Here is a 17913-nt window from a genome sequence, read left to right as displayed (position 1 = left end):
GCAGGGGCAATTATGGCTTAAATTTGCTTCATAAATGAGTTCTTGGTTAAAACTCATATTTACTCTAAGGGTTGGAGTAAGTTGGGGGATGTTTAGAAACTAAAATTTGAGTTTTACTCCAAGAGTTAGAATATGTCTTAGATATATAAATTGCAACAAAAAATAATATGTATTAAACATACTGAAAACATGAGGAATAAGCATATAATGAGTATTCATCCAAGTATTCAACAAGCCTCTTATCTTTTGTTTAAAAAAAATGTAAAATGAAAGTTATCTATTTTTTTGTTTAAGTGAGAGTGTCGACCTATGCGGGTTAGGCGGACGCCTAAGCGGATCTAAACGCACTTTATTAATTTTCAAACAATTAGAAACTAATCGGGGTGGTAGCCAGCAACCTAACGCCTAGACGGCACTAACGAGGATTTTTAAAACAATGGTAGTGGGTGTTGAGTATGGTAGGTTGGTGCGAGCAGTAGCAGGTGTTGCACAGCCCAACAACAAACGATATTGCAAGTTTTTGTCTAGGTTCAAAGAAACCAGAGGCACATATTCTCACTCTTAAAAGTTGATTTCAACTACTAGAGGTGAGGACGCACCTCCTCTATGGCTTCATCATTACCCAATAACATCACATGGCATAAATAATACAAAAAAGACACATTAGTGTCACTTCAAAGTATAAAGTGCTAAAGCTACAAAGCAATAAGGAGACATCAAGCAAAACATTGTAATCTACTGAATAATGATACGTGTCTCAGTTAAAAGAACATTTCGATAAAATCTACGCAATTTCCCCAATAAATTATTAGTGAAATGATGTAAACAATTTATATTCAAATTCTATTAAATGACTATCATTTGACGAGGAAAAGGGAAAAAAGAAAAAATCTAAGTGAAACCTTCAAAGTAAGTTCAAAGTCAAACCCGACCCACACAAATAAAAATAAAGTCAATTAAAATATCTCTAAATGAATGTCAAAATGTTCAAATCAGCATTAAGGCAGCAACAATGGTTTTGACAACACCTTCAAATAATTTTTAATTCATTATTAAATACGTTATGCTAATTTTTATTGTTTTAAAACATTTATTGTAATTAATTAGTGATTGGTGCGACCCTTCCAATCTGTCCAAATCTTCAAACTAAAAAACACCATCACTGCAATTAAATAAATAGAATGTTGTGATCTTCGACGAAGGCTCCCTTGCCACCATTGCTGCAATGAAATAAACGGGGAGGATTACTCTTTGCTGGGGCCAATCATTAACGATGTTTGAGCTTTTGTTCAAGAGTTCCCTCAATATGATTTCTGCCATGTCCGACGGGAAGCAAACCCGGCGACGCACAGGGTTGCAGTGCAAGTCTCGATGTTCAGCATGAAATGATGTGGTTTGAGGAACCACCAAACTTAGTGGCAAACTTGATTCTAGAGGATAGCTCAGGTTTAGCCTAATTTTCACAATTTCCAGGATAGCACCGATGATAGGAGAAATTTTTTCATTTTGACCGGAACACACACGAGTGTACGTGTTTTTATATAAATGGTAGAAAGTTTTATTTTGAAAGTTATTAACTTTTTAACACATATATCCCACAATTTGTATAGTGACACGTGATGTACGACTCCGTATTCCAGTCATACTGAAAAATCTCTTCGACAATAGACCTTGCGTAAGAGAAATTTTTTATTGTGATCAGAACACGGCTGGTACACCACGTGTTTTCATATAAGCGGTGGAAAATTATATTTTTTAAATTATTAATTTTTTAACACACATATCTCATTATTTGTATAGTAACACGTGCTATACAATCTCGTGTTCCGATCACATTAAAAAATCTCTCTATACGTAAGGCTTCTTGGTGGCACGTTGCTTCCATTCTTAATTCATATGCATTTTTGTATATGTAAAACTTAAAATATAAGACAGAAATTATAAAAAGAAAATAATTTAATTTCACATATAGGATGGATAGTATAAATGATGTCGAAGTACCACGTAACCCAAGAGTTTACCCCACACCTTAACCACGGTTAAAAGCTAACCTAACCCTAGTTAAATAAGTCCACTGATGCTTAGACTTCATATCCTTGTCCCTTGGGGCTATCCAGCCAACATTTTATCTTCTCTCGTTTCTTCTTCTCTCTCCTCTGACTAAAAAAAAAAAAAAAAAAAAAAAAAAAAAATCTCTCTTCTTTCTCTCTGTGAACAATCAGAGAGTGCTTGAGGAGCTTCAATGCATCCTACCAGCTCATGATTTCAATCAATCAGGTACCTTAATTTTCTACTCTTTTTTTTTTTTTGAATTTTTTTAAATAAAAACTAGTTGTTTCATTTCTGATTGTTCTGTTTATTGTTTAGGTTAATCTGTTCTTGTCTGCATAATTAATAAATAAATATATTTGTTCTCAATTCAGTGACTTTTCAAGGTTTTTGATGGTTGATCTGTGTGCTACTGCCGTATCTTACACTCTAGGGTTCCTCTCTTATTCATTTGCAAGTATATGTAATGGATTCTATCTGGGTTTTGTTTGGTGTTTCTTGCTGTTTACCATATTTTTTAAATTTCGGTTTGATTTTTATTTCCGGGGTTTTTTTTGTTGTGTTTTAATATTTGGATTTGCAAAATTTGGAAATGATATGTTTGGATCTGGATTGATTGATGCGTAAACAACGTTTAGATCCGAAAAGACGGCTACTCGCAATTTCTGGGTTTATATTAAATGATGAAAACGGATTAATAAGTGAATCATGTTGCTTAGATAGGTGGTATATTTGCTGTAAACCGGCGTTATAAGCTATATTTCAGTTTGTGTAAACAATAATAAAAGACCGGAAACTCGGTTCTGTCAATGCTCGTTAATAACGTGTTATTGTAAAGAAAATGAATCTGGAAGATGGTAGATCTGGAGGTGCTTGGCTCTGTTCGTTCAGCTTTAGTCCGTTCGCAGTTGCAGGGTATTACGTGTAACTTTAATTTGGTTTTTATTGCTAATACCTTTTGATTTTCGTGATGCTGGTGGATATATTTTTCTTCTTTTTGTTGTTTTTTTCTTCTTTTTTTTTCTCGGATATTCTTGTAGTGATGATGTCCATGCGTTGGGATTATCTTTGGTTCTTTTATTTTCTTTTTCATTTTGTATGTGAAAACAAGGAGTTCCGTTACGTTTCTTTGTTTGCTTGCTTGAATTAGTTGCGGGTTTGATACCCTTCTAATTTATGGTAGCAGTTTCGCCTAATTTATTGTGCTACTTTTTATGTTTGTGATTAATCGTATTTATGAAATTATGTACTTTCCCTGGTTTTTACTTTCATCGAATTTAAGTCATTACTTGCTAGTTCAATGTACCTGATCTATGATCTGCTAAAATTGTGGTATTAACTGAGTTATTTGAAATTTATTTATTTTGCAGAAAATTCGATTTTCTTTACTTTCGGGATTTATCCTTTATTGGTGAACCTTGGCTCTCAGAAATTTTAAAGCTAATAACTGTGCACAAGATTGGAAATCTTCTACAGAGAGAGAAGGGCAGAGAAGTTTGGAAAAAAAAAAAGAAAAAAAAAGAGAGAAGGGCGGAGAAGTTGACGTGGTTTGTGTCAGTGCTAAATGGGGATCTTTGAGGAGTTGGGCTTCTGTGATAATCTTGACTTTCTTTCTGCTCCATCTGGGGAAGGGGATGCAGCTCCAGAGCATGAACCAGAGGCGACAGCAGAGGAGGATTATAGTGATGAAGAAATGGATGTTGATGAGCTCGAGAAGAGGATGTGGAGAGATAGAATGCTATTGAAGAGGCTGAAAGAACAAACTAAGGGAAAGGAAGGAGTTGACAATGCAAGACAGCGTCAATCACAGGAACAAGCTCGGAGGAAGAAGATGTCACGGGCACAAGATGGAATCCTGAAATATATGCTGAAAATGATGGAAGTTTGCAAAGCTCAAGGTTTTGTTTATGGAATTATCCCTGAAAAAGGAAAACCAGTGAGTGGCGCTTCTGACAATCTGAGAGCATGGTGGAAGGAAAAAGTAAGATTTGATCGTAATGGCCCAGCTGCCATTTCTAAGTATCAGGCGGATCATTCAATCCCTGGGAAGAATGAACACTTCAGTGCGGTGGCCTCCACTCCTCACACCTTGCAGGAGCTCCAAGACACCACTCTTGGTTCACTTTTGTCAGCTTTGATGCAGCACTGCAATCCACCCCAAAGACGTTTCCCGTTGGAGAAGGGTGTTGCCCCACCTTGGTGGCCTACTGGTAATGAGGAATGGTGGCCTCAACTAAATCTGCCCAAGGATCAGGGTCCTCCCCCATACAAGAAGCCTCATGATCTGAAGAAGGCTTGGAAGGTTGGTGTTCTCACGGCTGTGATAAAGCACATGTCCCCAGATATTGCCAAGATCCGCAAGCTTGTTTGTCAGTCTAAATGTTTGCAGGACAAAATGACTGCCAAGGAGAGTGCCACTTGGCTAGCCATTTTAAACCAGGAGGAAGCTTTGGCCCGGAGGCTATATCCTGATAGATGTCCACCTCCATTTGCTGGTGGGAATGACTCTCTAGCAATCAGTGGAACTAGTGATTATGATGTCGAAGGGGTTGATGATGACGAAAATGTTGAAATAGAGGATTGCAAACCTCTTGTTAATCACTTCAACATTGGAGCCACTGGACAAAGAGAGAGGCTGGGACCTCAGATTAAGAGAGAGCTTATTGAGATCAACTCCGATTTTGGTCAAAAGAGGAAGCAGCTGGCTGAAGAGCCACAAATGATGTTAAATCAGAAGGTTTACACCTGCGAATATCTGCAGTGCCCGTATCATGATTATCGCCTAGGCTTTCTTGACATAACTGCAAGAAACAATCATCAGTTGAATTGTCCACACCGGAGTAATTCTTCACAAGTGCTTGGAATGTCAAGCTTTCAGCTTCACAATGAGACACCTGTGAGCTTCTCTCTACCCATTGCTCAACAACCTACACCAGCAAATCAACCAGTGAACCAGTCAAGTATGTTTGATGATTCGGGACTTGGAATTCAACAACCAGTGAACCAGTCAGGTAGGTTTGATGCTTCAGGACTTGGAGTTGCCGAGGATGGGCAGAAAATGATATCGGAGCTTATGTCATTCTATGATAGTAATATTCAGCAGAACAAGAACTGCAATCCTGGAAACCTCAATGTTATAGATGATCGCAATCAGCAGCAGGCGAACTATCAATTTCCAATGAATGATAACTTGTTTGGTCACGGCGTGGACATAGGACGCAACATGAACATGTCGGAACCATCCCCCATGCTTATGCTTCATCCAGGCTTTTCATCCCCGGAAGTTCAGTTTGATCAGTTGATGGCATTTGAGTCTCCATTTGGAAACAATTCCAGCGAAGATGTCGACATAAGATTTGACTCCCCCTTTCACTTGGCGCACGTTGGTTATAATGCTATGGACCCGCCGGTGAACCAAGATGCATCTCCCTGGTTCCCATGAAGTGGGGTTTCTTATGTTGACTGCTCCAGTCTACCTGTTGGAGTTACGCTGTTTAGGTGAAAGCTTCTTTCCAAGTTTAGTTGCTCTTTTTATCTTTTGGACGTGTTAGATGTTTATATGACTGCTACTATGTTACATCCCAAATCTGTGTTTAGGGGTGGCGTGGGTGGGGTGGGGATTGGTTTACACAGTTCCTGGGCAAATAGATAAGCTTCGTTATGTTTGGCTGGGTATTTAGCCGCCGGACTTGTTAGACGTTTAAAACCCTCGAGAACTTGGGGGTTTCTCGTACCGCAACTTTCTCATTTAAGTATAGGTATATATCTAGTTGCAGTCGAGTAGAGCCAATAAAGGACCGGAAAACCCAATCTGATGTTCTGTGCTTTTGTCGAAGTGTTGGTAACATTTTCCGGTTGCTAAAGTCGATGTTGGCATGTGGTTTTTGTAATGTATACACACAAGACATCTATATATGTGGTGGTTTTTATATAACTAGCCGTACCTGTTGCTTGTTTCCTTGGAAGAGATTGATTTCAACTGTTCTTGCTATCAGCTCCATCTATGTTGATCTGTTGCACGAAAATTCTACAATGCACGAGTCACCAGTGTATGGGATGCCACCACTTCAATGGCCGGCTAGATTTCCGGGATCCCTTCCTCCTAATCCACTAAGTCCGGGGATTCGGGCTATTAAAATTTGATTAAACGGCTAAAGTTGTTAAAACTTTTAAAGTTGGCTTATCAACAGAATGGTACGCATTACATTAGTAATGGCATCCGTTAGGAAATTTGTCTCCCTAAAACACATGTCCGCCAAGAGATCGAGTCTAACTGTGTCAATGACAAGTTTGGAGTCACCCTGCGGCAACTTTCGCAACCGCCAACCGGTATCTAGTACCACCCAAGTTTCTAGTCCCCGCAACAATCGGAGAACCAAAATGCATCTCTAACAACGAAACCCGCGGCTGCATGATTATTTATAACATACCCATCAAAATTTATCTTCAGAAAGTTTGGAGCAGGAGGGATCCTTTAGTCATTACCAGCCTCCCGAGTGTGCGAGAGCCATTTATTATCACAGACGTTACGTGCCTCTAAAGATTTTTTTCTGTATATCTTTTTTTCTGTATATCATAATCACGTCATTCGGCATTGAGATGCAATCTTATATCTGCATTTTAATTGAGATAAACTAACAACAAACAGACAGCGAATTCGCAGAACAAAACAGAAGCTCTAAACCTCCTTCACTCTAAATATTATTCCGAACGGCCTTACACAGGTTATCAACAATCAATAAATCAATCGGTCTTCACACATCGAAATGAAATTTACAATGAACGGATGATACAATCACAAACACGAAAGCCGGTCCTGTCTTTCCTGCCTGGAGTACAACAATGCATTGTCTCACCAGGCACCAGCTATGCAACATTGGTGAGTCAATTTCACATCACAGCTTCCATGTCGGTCTTGAAATGTTTGTCGTCAGCTGTTTGATATGAATTTGCGTCACCACGAAAATTTATACATCGCTTGCGATATATATCCTCACAAGCTAAAGCCTAAATGTATGCACAGTTACGCTTTAGTGACTTCTGTTGTCTGCACAAGGATGGCCATCGACCTTGCATTTTGCGCGATGGATGTCCTATAAATATAATTTACGCTCGCTTCAGTTTGTTGATAGTTGATATGGGTCAACCCAACATTTATCCTCCTTTACTGCAGCACTCCATCTTTCCTTAAAGATCTGCATGTCAATAAAGGACTGCATCCTAACCTGCCAACAAATAGCATTCGCCAGATAAGTAGTTGCAAGCAATGTATATGAATTGATAAAATGTTTACATCGTCTACAAATGCGTATGGGTGTGCACGGAGGAGAAATACACGATTTTAACAGGACAGCAGTTTAAGAATGCTTACTTTAGATCGATCATTGACTTTATCCGAGGAAGATGGTGCCTGAAATTACAAATGATGAACTCACATCAGAACTCACGTTATAGGTCAATAAATAATCTAATACATTGAACGAAAAAGAAAATAGAGAAAAATATGCAGAACACACCAATGCTTTCGAGTCCCCTTTCTGAGAAGGATCCGGGCCATTAGTCACCTATGCAAGTGAACAGAAGGAAAAGAGAAAGAGGTCAGAGAATGATATGAAACGTCAAGAACATAAACGAACTTATCCTGCTAGAACAAAATAAATAATCATGTTTGAAATGTTTAGAAACTGCATATTGCATCAATCCAAGTATTTCACACTAATGATGTTGCATCTGCTATAGATGTATGGAATAACAATCAAGACAAGTCTTCAACGTTACTATTTTAAATAGTTAAACGACCCAAGATGCCATGATGCTTGCCTTATTGCCATCTGAGACACCGAGCGTAGAAAGACCAAGATGAACTATATACTCTGAGTCAACCACACCAACGTTTTGTGTTCGATCTCCCTGAAACATAAAGTTCGGTTATCACAAAGTACGTGTGCACAATAACCAAGAGAATAAAAACAAAGCTATAAGGCAGGAAAATTTACTTGTGCACAATAACCAAGCTGCACATCCAGGCCCCATGCATGGACCAGATCATTCTGTAGGAATAATAAATAATCACCAGAAAGTTCCTTACAAATAGTACAAATTCTCCAAAATATTCTTTTGCGTTTAATGGTTGTTTCTACTACAAGGTATTCTGTTGTGTTTAAATTACATGGATCATTCAGCGTCACCATTAATGAAAAATTTGGCGGGCATAAATGATGAAATCTATTTTCACATACTCATCTATATAATGTCGTAAATAGTTGTACGCTACCAAAAATAAGTAAACACACTGTGAAGGTGGTTCGTATTGGTTTAGTAAGGATCATGTACCTGGATCATGTACCATACACATTGCCATGCAGATCTTGAGAATACAGGTGCCATCATTTCCACCCAACTGTTATAACAGAACATACCAAACACCCGAAAGGAAACTATTCAGAAAAGTACTTTATCCGAGTTACAACACAGAAAATAGCGGATAGGAAGTTTCTTACCCTGCACAAGGAGGAGCAGAACTATGGTCGTCACACCTTGCACTGCCTTTATACTTATGAAACCTTCTGTTGAAAAATTAGGCGAAGATGGATCAAACTCAATTCTATGTATGTTTTGATATCCCAAATTGACGAAAAGAAAATTTATAATAAGAGAAGTACAAGTTTATATAAAACCCCAAAATGGTTGCTATGCCAGAAAGCAATTGATGAAAGAAACCATAGCAACAGTAAGAGAACAGAAAGCCACAGTACAAGAACACAAAGCAAATATATATGGTTTGGCCATTCCTCTCAATTCAACCGCAGTTCTCCCTCTACAAAACTCCAAATGAAATTTATGTATACTAGATAATTACACAGAAATTGCACAATGATTACCCATCGGGCCAGTCTTGGTCTAAGCCAATGCAGGTAACCAAAATGGAGAGGTCCTACAATATCCATCCCGTCACTGAACTTATTGAATTCAACATATCACCCAACTTTAAACTAAAGAAAGTGTGCTACAATATTTAAAAGCGGTCTTATGACAATAGCTGTTACTGTACTACAGAGCACTAAGATTTGGTGCGTATTCAAGGAAATACAAATTTCTCTCTACGCTGACGAGAAAACAGCCATTTCTCCTAAGGGGTTTAAATTTTATTGACTTATTGAATGAAATAACTTAGCCTCAAGTAAACCTGATGCCTTATCTAGTATGTTGCAGCAAGAGAGTAGAAATGATACTCCTTGGTCCTATAGGGAACTGTGACAATAAATTAATCTAACGGTTCAAAGTTTCATACTCTGTCATCTACCAAGGAAGCAAAAAACAAGTCAGTAGACCATGTCAAAGATTTTAACCAATAGGGAAGGAGCAGTTAGATTAGTTAATATTAGCTTCTAGCTGTTAGTTATGGGTAGTCTGTGGGCTTTTACATGGGGCAGTACGACAATAGTGAGCTACATATAATCCAGAATCCTACAAGTGTTTCATGGAATAAGTAAATACAGGATGAGGCCTCGTTTCAGAAGATCATTGACTTTCCTAAACAATTCCTAGAGTGTTACAAAGAGTGACGTGTTGCTCAACAACTTTTCTTCGAGGAGTTTAACAATAATGCTTTTGTGTGTGTTAGCCTAGCTGAGCTGAAGTACATTACATATATAATTCAAGTAGGAAATTTAGTTTCTGAATGAAGATACGGATGGGTAAAAAGTGGAATTTTTATTAACAAAACCCCAATCAGCATTTGGCATTCTTGTTCCTCAACTTTCAAACAACGTATTTAGAGATTGGCATAACGTTTAAACCAAGGATGGAACCCAAGGACTAAGAGTCCTAAACTACATTGGTCTCTACGTATATTAGACAGTGAAGTTACCACAGGAAATCCACATTCAAGAAAATATAGTACACTGACCTGTGCACTTTTGATTTCTTCACACGTGCAGTGATTGGATGATACACCTCTGACTTGTCAGGATCAAGTGCTGGCTGTGATATTTCAAGTCCCTCTTCCTGAATAATGGATACATAACTGCAGGACATGTTCCAAACACAATGCATTACGTCTCTATGTGATACCAAATCGGTTTTCTATTTTCTTATCTGTGAAACATTACTACTGAATGACTTGATTACAACATTTCATATTCCAGTTGCTACAATAGCTCTGCACCCAGTTTATAATTGAAAAAAAACATATATTTTAATATTTGTGAATGGAGGGCTCTTATTTAGTTTTCATTTGGCATTTGTAAAGTGTAAACGCATGCATAGGTGCTCACAATTCCAAGATTATTCTAAAAAAATAAAAAATGCCATTGGTTACCGTTTTGGGTTAAAATTCTCAACTCCAAGGTCCTCATCCCAAAGAAAAATATATTTGTACTCGGAAACTATATCTGGATGCAGGAAACGTTTGGCGAGCCACCTATGTCATCATACAATATGTTTCATTAAAATGTTATCCACAAATGTATAGAGTATTCCTGCCCAAAGGTAACTAGCTACAGTTCAAGTGACCATGTGAGAGAATAACATTTACCATTTTGTTTGATTCATCACAGACACGTGTATGGCACGATCACTCCAAGGTAAATCCCTCCATTTATCCACCGCACCATCATAATGAAAAAGCATAACAACGAAATCACTTGATAGAAACTGCAATACAACAGCAGATGTTTATCATAATATGGAAAGAATATTGTAATGTGAAGGGTATGAGCCAATTATATCACTACCTTTTTGACAATTTTGTCCACTATTTCTTTCTGCCTTATTCCAACTGCAATTGCCAGCAAGCTCTTAGAAGGTTTTGAGTTTTCCTGAAACAAGAATTTTGCAAATTTTAGGCAGTATGAACACCCTAAAAGAATAAAAGAAATATATATGCGCACAAACACATTTTATTGTATACCATTGTAGATAACGAATATTAATAGGAATGAACCAGGTGGAAGCAAGAATTTATGTCCCTAAACTAGAAATTTCAAACTTTCTTATTTGTACAAAAAGTCCCAAAGAAATTTCTATGGGGCTAATATTTTCATTTCCCATCTCATGGAAAACCCTTTTTGCTCCTCTTAGCCCTAACCCTCTCAATATTTTGCAGTCTATTGAGAATGATTTGCATCAAAGCAAACAGATGCAAGAGCATGTTTAATTTAATAGGACAGTAGATGCCACAAGCAATTTTGTTCAGGAAACAACCAGTCAAGCAAAACCATTTTAAGCTGGTAGATATGTAGAACAAATGCAAAAGGCATACAAAACAAATGCTAAGTTGTTTTAACTTTAAAGAATTGTTTACATTCATGCTTCTTTATTTCTTTCCCTCTCATCCCATCATTCTTCTTCATCCCTCATTTTCCCCATATCCGTCCCTCATATCTCAATCACAGAAAGTGAAAACTAAAACTAAAAAAATGAATAATTATCAATCGGGGCCTTTTATCTGAGGTTGCTAAGCAAGGTATGATGAGAGTTTGCATCTAAAACCAAGGTACGTTACCAAAATGAATGAGTAATAAGTACGTCGATAGTATACACCCGCCAATATCCTAGAGAAAAAAAGGGACCTGCAACAGTTCATTTCATTTTAGAGCTATGTCTTTACATTTGAAATTACCATTTTTGTAAACAACAACCTGCATTACATTGGCGATGAAACTTATAATAAAACAATGTTCAGGACTTCAGACAGATGTCAAAGAAAACAAATTTCACTAGCTTTAGGACCATGTAAAGTTTAACAAAACATGTCAATCCAGTTAAGATGCTTCCAGCATACTAATATGCTCTCGACTTAGTTAAATGATACATAAAAGACACACGGAAGACAGGGGATAAAAAACTACTTAGCAACATGAACCCGTGCTTCTCATACAAAGGATAAGTATGCATTATCATTTATCAATTAACAAGAAAGAACTATATAGTTTCATAAATGGAATGAATCTAGTATTCAAGTAAAACTCGCCATAGCCTCGCATACATTTTTCACAGATGAACCCCATAGAGGCAGCGGTTCCAAGTCCGATGTTTTGGCAATAATTCCTTCCGGTAATGCCTCACTCCCTGAAGGTTGGCAACGATTCTGAAGATGAAAAGGAAAACAAATTCAGCAATAGAAGTAACTTCAGATGCCATAAAAAAAAAAACACACTTAATATTCCCGGTAAGATGCAAACCCTGCACGTATGAAAATTTGTATTCTGCCTATTGTAGACCACTTTCCATCTTGTTAATTTCTGCAAGAAAGATTTCCGGGACCATTTAATTGATAAAAGGTAATACAGAACCTGCAGAACAAAAGTAAAAGGTGCACACAACTTGAAGAACCAAAAAAACAGACATACTTCCTTGTACTCGTGAGCAATGGTTGCACCACCGATGAAGTAAGCCCCGCAGATCAAAGAAGCTACAAGGAAGAGACTGCAGTAGAATGACCTATTCTTCGGGTCCGACAGCGCAGCGGCCTGACAAAAACAATGAGGAAACTAGTCATAAATGTTAGTCACATTGTATCACATTTGATCCCATCAAGCCTTCATGGGGGTCGATTAGCAGATGAAGTAAGAACGAAAATAGCAAAAGAATTCATTTCTTAGCCCAAGAAATTATTTTCAACTCTAGGCAGTTAAAAGACAAGAAACCGTAAGTTTCCCCCAAACATTGTCAATTTCAACATAGCAATACAACTCTCGCGATCCTTCCCCAGTAACTTTTCAAGTTAATGTGCTGCAAGCCTACAACTTTAATCCAAGAGAATCACAACTCCGTCTCAAAAACTCACAGTTAAGTAGAATCAAACAAGAGAGAGAGAGAGAGAGAGAGAGAGGGAGGCTTACAGGGTTGATCATTTGTGCTGCAACTTTAGGGAACTCTGAAAAGAAGAGGAAGAGGAAGAAGAAGAAGAAGAAGAAGTTGAAAGGACAAGTTGTTTGGGTCTTGGATTTTGCAACACAAAGTCTGAAAGTAAAGAAAGGAATTGGGAAGAAAAAGATGGAGTCTTTGGACACCCAAATAAAGTATACAGTAATATGCCAAAAGACACGCGTGCCAGCCTTATGAAGCGGTGTCGATATCCCAGAAGCAAAACACCCAGCGCCTTCGCCTTTCGAATCAAAACCCAGTGAAGAAGCAGACAGAAAAGGGCGACACAGACGGAGACAGAGGACCGATAAATAAATAAATAAACAAATAAATAATTGGAATTAATTATTGTATTGGAAGAGAGGAGAAGAAGAGACAAGGAAGTGGGTATAAATTAAATTAAAATAAGAATTGTACACATGCAAGCCATGTGCATTTAAAGTTTAAAAACAATTGAGAAAATATTAAAATATAAAATAGCCGTTAAAATTTTTCTAGATTATTTTAAAACGAGAAAATGTTCGTATTTTTTATAATTGTTTCTCAATACTATTTCATTACTAAAAGTTTATTTTATTTAAGATAAATATGTGGAAGAAAAAAAAATAGGCTACTGATATTATTCGGCTGTGAGCTTTTAAAAAAAAAAAATTAGTAATATTATTTTGTGTTTAATTTACTATATTGTCATTATTTTAATTATTTTTTTTTACAATTTCTTTACAGTCAAAATTTTGTTAATAAGTAGATAGATATGATCATTTAGTATTACGGTCTAATATTATTTTTTTTCATTTGTAAGTAAGAAGTTTCAGATTCGATTCTTACCAAGACAAATTTAAACCACATTATTACTAAACACTGTGAGACTGAGCCACTCACTCCTGTTAACAAAAAAAAGTTAGATATGAGTTTTTGTTGTTAAAAAATCTTATTAATTAATTATAAATTTGATTAAATTGAAGAAATGATGAGTGGAAAGACTTGGAAGCCGAATCGTACGCCGCGAGAAAGTGCTTTTATACGCGGGAATGTTTGCTGTGGGAAGGAAAACGCGGCACCACTTGCCAAACTTCTACTCGCTCGTCTAGCTTTACACTTCTACTCGCCTTACCTTGCCAACAAGTATCATTCTCTTTTCTGTTTTCTCAGAATTAAAAGAAACGTGCATAAAGAATTCGATTATTTAAGGAATAGAAATAATTTATTATTTAAGGAAAGAAAGAATTCGATTTAGAAAGGGAATTATTATTAAAAGGAAGTCGAAAAAAAATTTGGCATTTTAGTCCAAAAAATTATGTTAGTTGCTATAAAACTATATATTTTAACTGATACAAAATTAATTGAGAATTCACGTGTTACTGTTTTATTTTAATATAACGATATTTTAATGTTCGGAATAAGGGGCAACACCACATGTCCTTAAACAATTAGAGGACATTGGGGAAAAAAAAAGAAAAAAAAAACTTTTCTCTAATTGTATAATGACATGTGGTGTTCTGTCGTCCCGTGTTTTGAAAACATTGAAAATCTTTCTAGTTGACCAACCTTAATTGAGTATTGAGTTCACCATCTATAAAAATCAAACCTAAGAATAAGTGGTAGGGATTTGAGCACTCATAAACTATAGTACAAATGAAGCAAAGAAGTAATTATATTTTTGTTGGTAAGAAGTGTGAATAATGTAATTTTTTGTATCATAATTTTAGTTTGATATAAAGGAGTGAACTTGAACAAATATCACATGCTTAATAAACAAGTTAGCCAATGAATGACATGGGATCATCTTATCTACATTAACATTGAAATTGAAAACTTCATTAAGTTGGGATGACATGAAATTCTCTAAACAAAACAATTACTAATAGTTATTTAGCACTATGATCTAGTCATACACATATACATATTCAATTATAAATAAAATGTCTTAAATTTAACTTCCGTGGATGACAAGATCCACACAAAACTATTATGGTTATCATTGTCTACTTAGCTCAAATTCTCCACCCTTTAATGTAAACATATCATTTTATTTATAAAAAAACGAATACAAAACAAAAGGTATTACATGAATTCCAATTGGGCATGAACCATCTTATGTATAACTTTTTTTTTGTTTATCGAAACATTAAGGTAAACCAACTAATGATTTTAATTTGTTTTGATTATCAAATATGTGAAATCATTATCATATCTAGTGGTTTGAGACGAATTCCAAACACATGTTTCACATGCTATTTCCCGAGTTTGATTCTTAGCGCATGTGAATACACGATGGTTGTTAAAAGAGGCTGAAATGCTTATGTGAGTCTTTTCGATCTCGAAAAAAATGAACTGCCGAAACCAACTAATCCCTTTGCATAAATGATTATTATATCCACTCGTGGTTTTTTAATCATGGCCAACAAACACATGCCATCATTTTCGCGTTAATGCAACTTTTTAATCATGGCCTCCCCACTTCCAAATTCGACTTGTGCAATCACTTCTTGACCCAAAAATCAATCAGAGTGCTTGCTTGGAATCTATTTGGATTTTTTTTAGATGCGATATTTGTTTACACTAATTTACATTAAAGAGAAGAAAAAGAATTGAAAAGAATAACCCTAACTACTCAATCAGTCTACCACCATTCAAATCTGGTGCAGGTGCCATAACTTCATCGTTTACATCTTCAGTTGAATATCAGAGTGCGCAACAAACGAAACTAACAAAATAATAAGAATATTATTAAACAAACGAGAATGCCGGAACGACTACAAAACCCTAATAGGCTACATTGTGACTAGCTTTTTTTCTAATGAATAACAAAGCACTCTATTTATAATAAACTAACCCTAACCATAATGCTAACAGGCTATACCCAAACTAAACTTATAAGAAAACTCAAACAAAATAATACCTAAAATACTAATATATTCCAACACCCCCCATCCAACTCATGGCGGTATACGACATGAGTTTGCAAACAAGCAGATGCGGACTGAATCCATTAGGCGGACAGACAGACATGCAAACTTGACTTGACTTGATTCTTGACTTGACTGGCAAGCTGGTTCTGGTTCAAACTGGCTAGTGTTAAGAGTATGGAGAGAACCCGTCACTAAACGAACGAGATTTCCATATTTCAATTGTACCAACAAATGAACAACGTCAAAAATATTCTAGCAACTCGAGAATTCATTGCGAACGGCAACAGCAGATACCCAAACTTCAAAACAAAGACCTCATAATAGGATAACCATTTTTTTTTTGTTTAAACTAACAGCAAACAATTGTTTTTCTTTTTCCTTCTCTTTTTGCTTTTTTTTTTCTATCATTTCCTTCCTTCCCATTTTTTTTTTCTTTCATGCGAACAAACAGCAGAACCTTTCTTTTTTTCTTTTTTTCTTCTGTGCAAACAAACAGCAGTAGCAAGATCCTTTCTATTTTCTTTTTTTTTTTCTTGCAAACAATTAATACCAACTAACAAATCTAAAACGAAAACACAAACAACGGAAGATGACGGAAACAAAACTGATACAAACAAATTGATACCAACGAGAACGGATTGAACCCTAAGGATCGAACCCGCTCTGATACCAAGTTGAATATCAGAGTGCGCAACGAACGAGACTAACAAAATAATAAGAATATTATTAAACAAACGAGAATGTCGGAAAGACTACAAAACCCTAATAGGCTACATTGTGACTACCTTTTTTTTTCTAATGAATAACAAAGCACTCTATTTATAATAAACTAACCCTAACCCTAATGCTAACAGGCTATACCCAAACTAAACTTATAAGAAAACTCAAACAAAATAATACCTAAAATACTAATATATTCCAACACCCCCACCATCATCGCTTAACTCAATTAACACAGTTTTGGATGCGCTTGCATATTTCAAATGCTGTTCTTCTTTAATTGTAACTAAGTAAGAGTTTTTGAGTTCAAATTTTGAAGATAACGAGTTCATAACTAATTTGTTATCAACTCTTTAAACAAGGATGACCTCCCTTGTTCTCTAACCTAGTTTTATTTTTTTGAATGAGATTAAGGTGACTTGGGGTAGGTTCCGAGTCTTAGCTTTCAACCTTTCTCTCGTTGTGTTGATGTTGGTTGGTCTATGGTGGTCTTATGTAACTCTTTGGCTTCGGCCCTAATAATGCTATTTTTCAGTTTCTCAAAAAGAAAAAAAAAAGATATTGTTTAGAGATATCATTCCAATCCAACTCCTAATTTGGGTGGATATATTTATTAATTAAATAAATAAATCTAACACGTGCCAATAAAATGACTAAGAGAGAAACGAACACATATCCTTGTATTGAGAAATACTAAGGGGACTCTCTCAAAGTGGATTCTCCGTGGAATCTCTGCCACCTCAGAATTTAACGTCAATTCCCATGTTAACATCATAAAACATTATGTTAAAAACATGAGCTACATAAAATTCATGGAGAGTCACACTTTTGAAAGTCTCCTTAGCATTTCTCTCATGTACTATTAGTTGAAAATAAAGGGTTTAGGATAAATAAAAAATCTCTACAATCTCACATTTCTCAAAATACTACTTCAATAATTTTATTTATTCTTCTCCATAAGGAGGTATTTATAAGATTACAAAGGAGCAATACTAGAAAATAAATCAAAATAATCCTTTGTCTACAAGACAAGGAAACCTAGACCAAATCAAGTCATATCAAAACCTTAATTAAACCATATAAAATCACTAATTAAATCAAATCCTAAAATACTTTCCCTTTTATTTTCCAACACTATTGATACTAAACACTATCAAAAAGGCATAATCGTATAATCGTATCATACAAATTATTCTGGTTCTTTACACTAGAGACTGACCAATTTTCTTCTTGTACAACGCAACATGCATGCTCTTTTTATATGTGCAAGGAATTTCTTAAAATTCGGATAAACAATCAACCGGACTGATCCATAATCCAGTTTGATTATTATTTTTTTTAAAAGGAAAAGGAAATGACCCAT

The 17913-nt window shown here is 36.0% G+C and overlaps 2 protein-coding genes across 5 annotated transcripts; one reads left to right on the top strand and one right to left on the bottom strand.

Moving 5' to 3' along the window:
• Positions 1 to 2105: 2105 nt before the first annotated feature.
• LOC126632852 (ETHYLENE INSENSITIVE 3-like 1 protein) lies at positions 2106 to 5983 on the top strand. The gene is made up of 2 exons (XM_050303355.1): positions 2106 to 2277; positions 3420 to 5983. The coding sequence occupies exon 2, from the start codon at positions 3614 to 3616 to the stop codon at positions 5489 to 5491; it is 1878 nt and encodes a 625-aa protein (XP_050159312.1). The 5' UTR covers positions 2106 to 2277; positions 3420 to 3613; the 3' UTR covers positions 5492 to 5983.
• A 722-nt stretch (positions 5984 to 6705) lies between these two features.
• Positions 6706 to 13239, bottom strand: LOC126632853 (uncharacterized). Of its 4 annotated transcripts, none has more exons than XM_050303356.1 (15): positions 12894 to 13237; positions 12402 to 12542; positions 12234 to 12293; positions 12038 to 12139; positions 10785 to 10868; positions 10586 to 10704; positions 10370 to 10471; positions 9959 to 10075; positions 8550 to 8615; positions 8383 to 8449; positions 8046 to 8099; positions 7870 to 7959; positions 7566 to 7613; positions 7421 to 7459; positions 6706 to 7274 (listed from the first exon to the last, which is right to left on the bottom strand). In XM_050303356.1, exons 1-15 carry the CDS (start codon positions 12903 to 12905, stop codon positions 7167 to 7169), a joined length of 1209 nt encoding a protein of 402 aa, XP_050159313.1. In that variant the 5' UTR covers positions 12906 to 13237; the 3' UTR covers positions 6706 to 7166. The 4 variants fall into 4 exon arrangements, with proteins under 4 accessions (XP_050159313.1, XP_050159314.1, XP_050159315.1 ...); XM_050303357.1 differs by having other exon boundaries at positions 12402 to 12521; positions 12894 to 13235; XM_050303358.1 differs by lacking the exon at positions 8046 to 8099 and having other exon boundaries at positions 12894 to 13239.
• Positions 13240 to 17913: the final 4674 nt, after the last annotated feature.

Source organism: Malus sylvestris, chromosome 8, assembly GCF_916048215.2.
Source record: "Malus sylvestris chromosome 8, drMalSylv7.2, whole genome shotgun sequence".
NCBI lineage: Eukaryota > Viridiplantae > Streptophyta > Magnoliopsida > Rosales > Rosaceae > Malus > Malus sylvestris.
The sequence above is the reverse complement of the archived record's forward strand: the minus strand, read 5'-3'. Positions and strand labels throughout refer to the sequence as shown.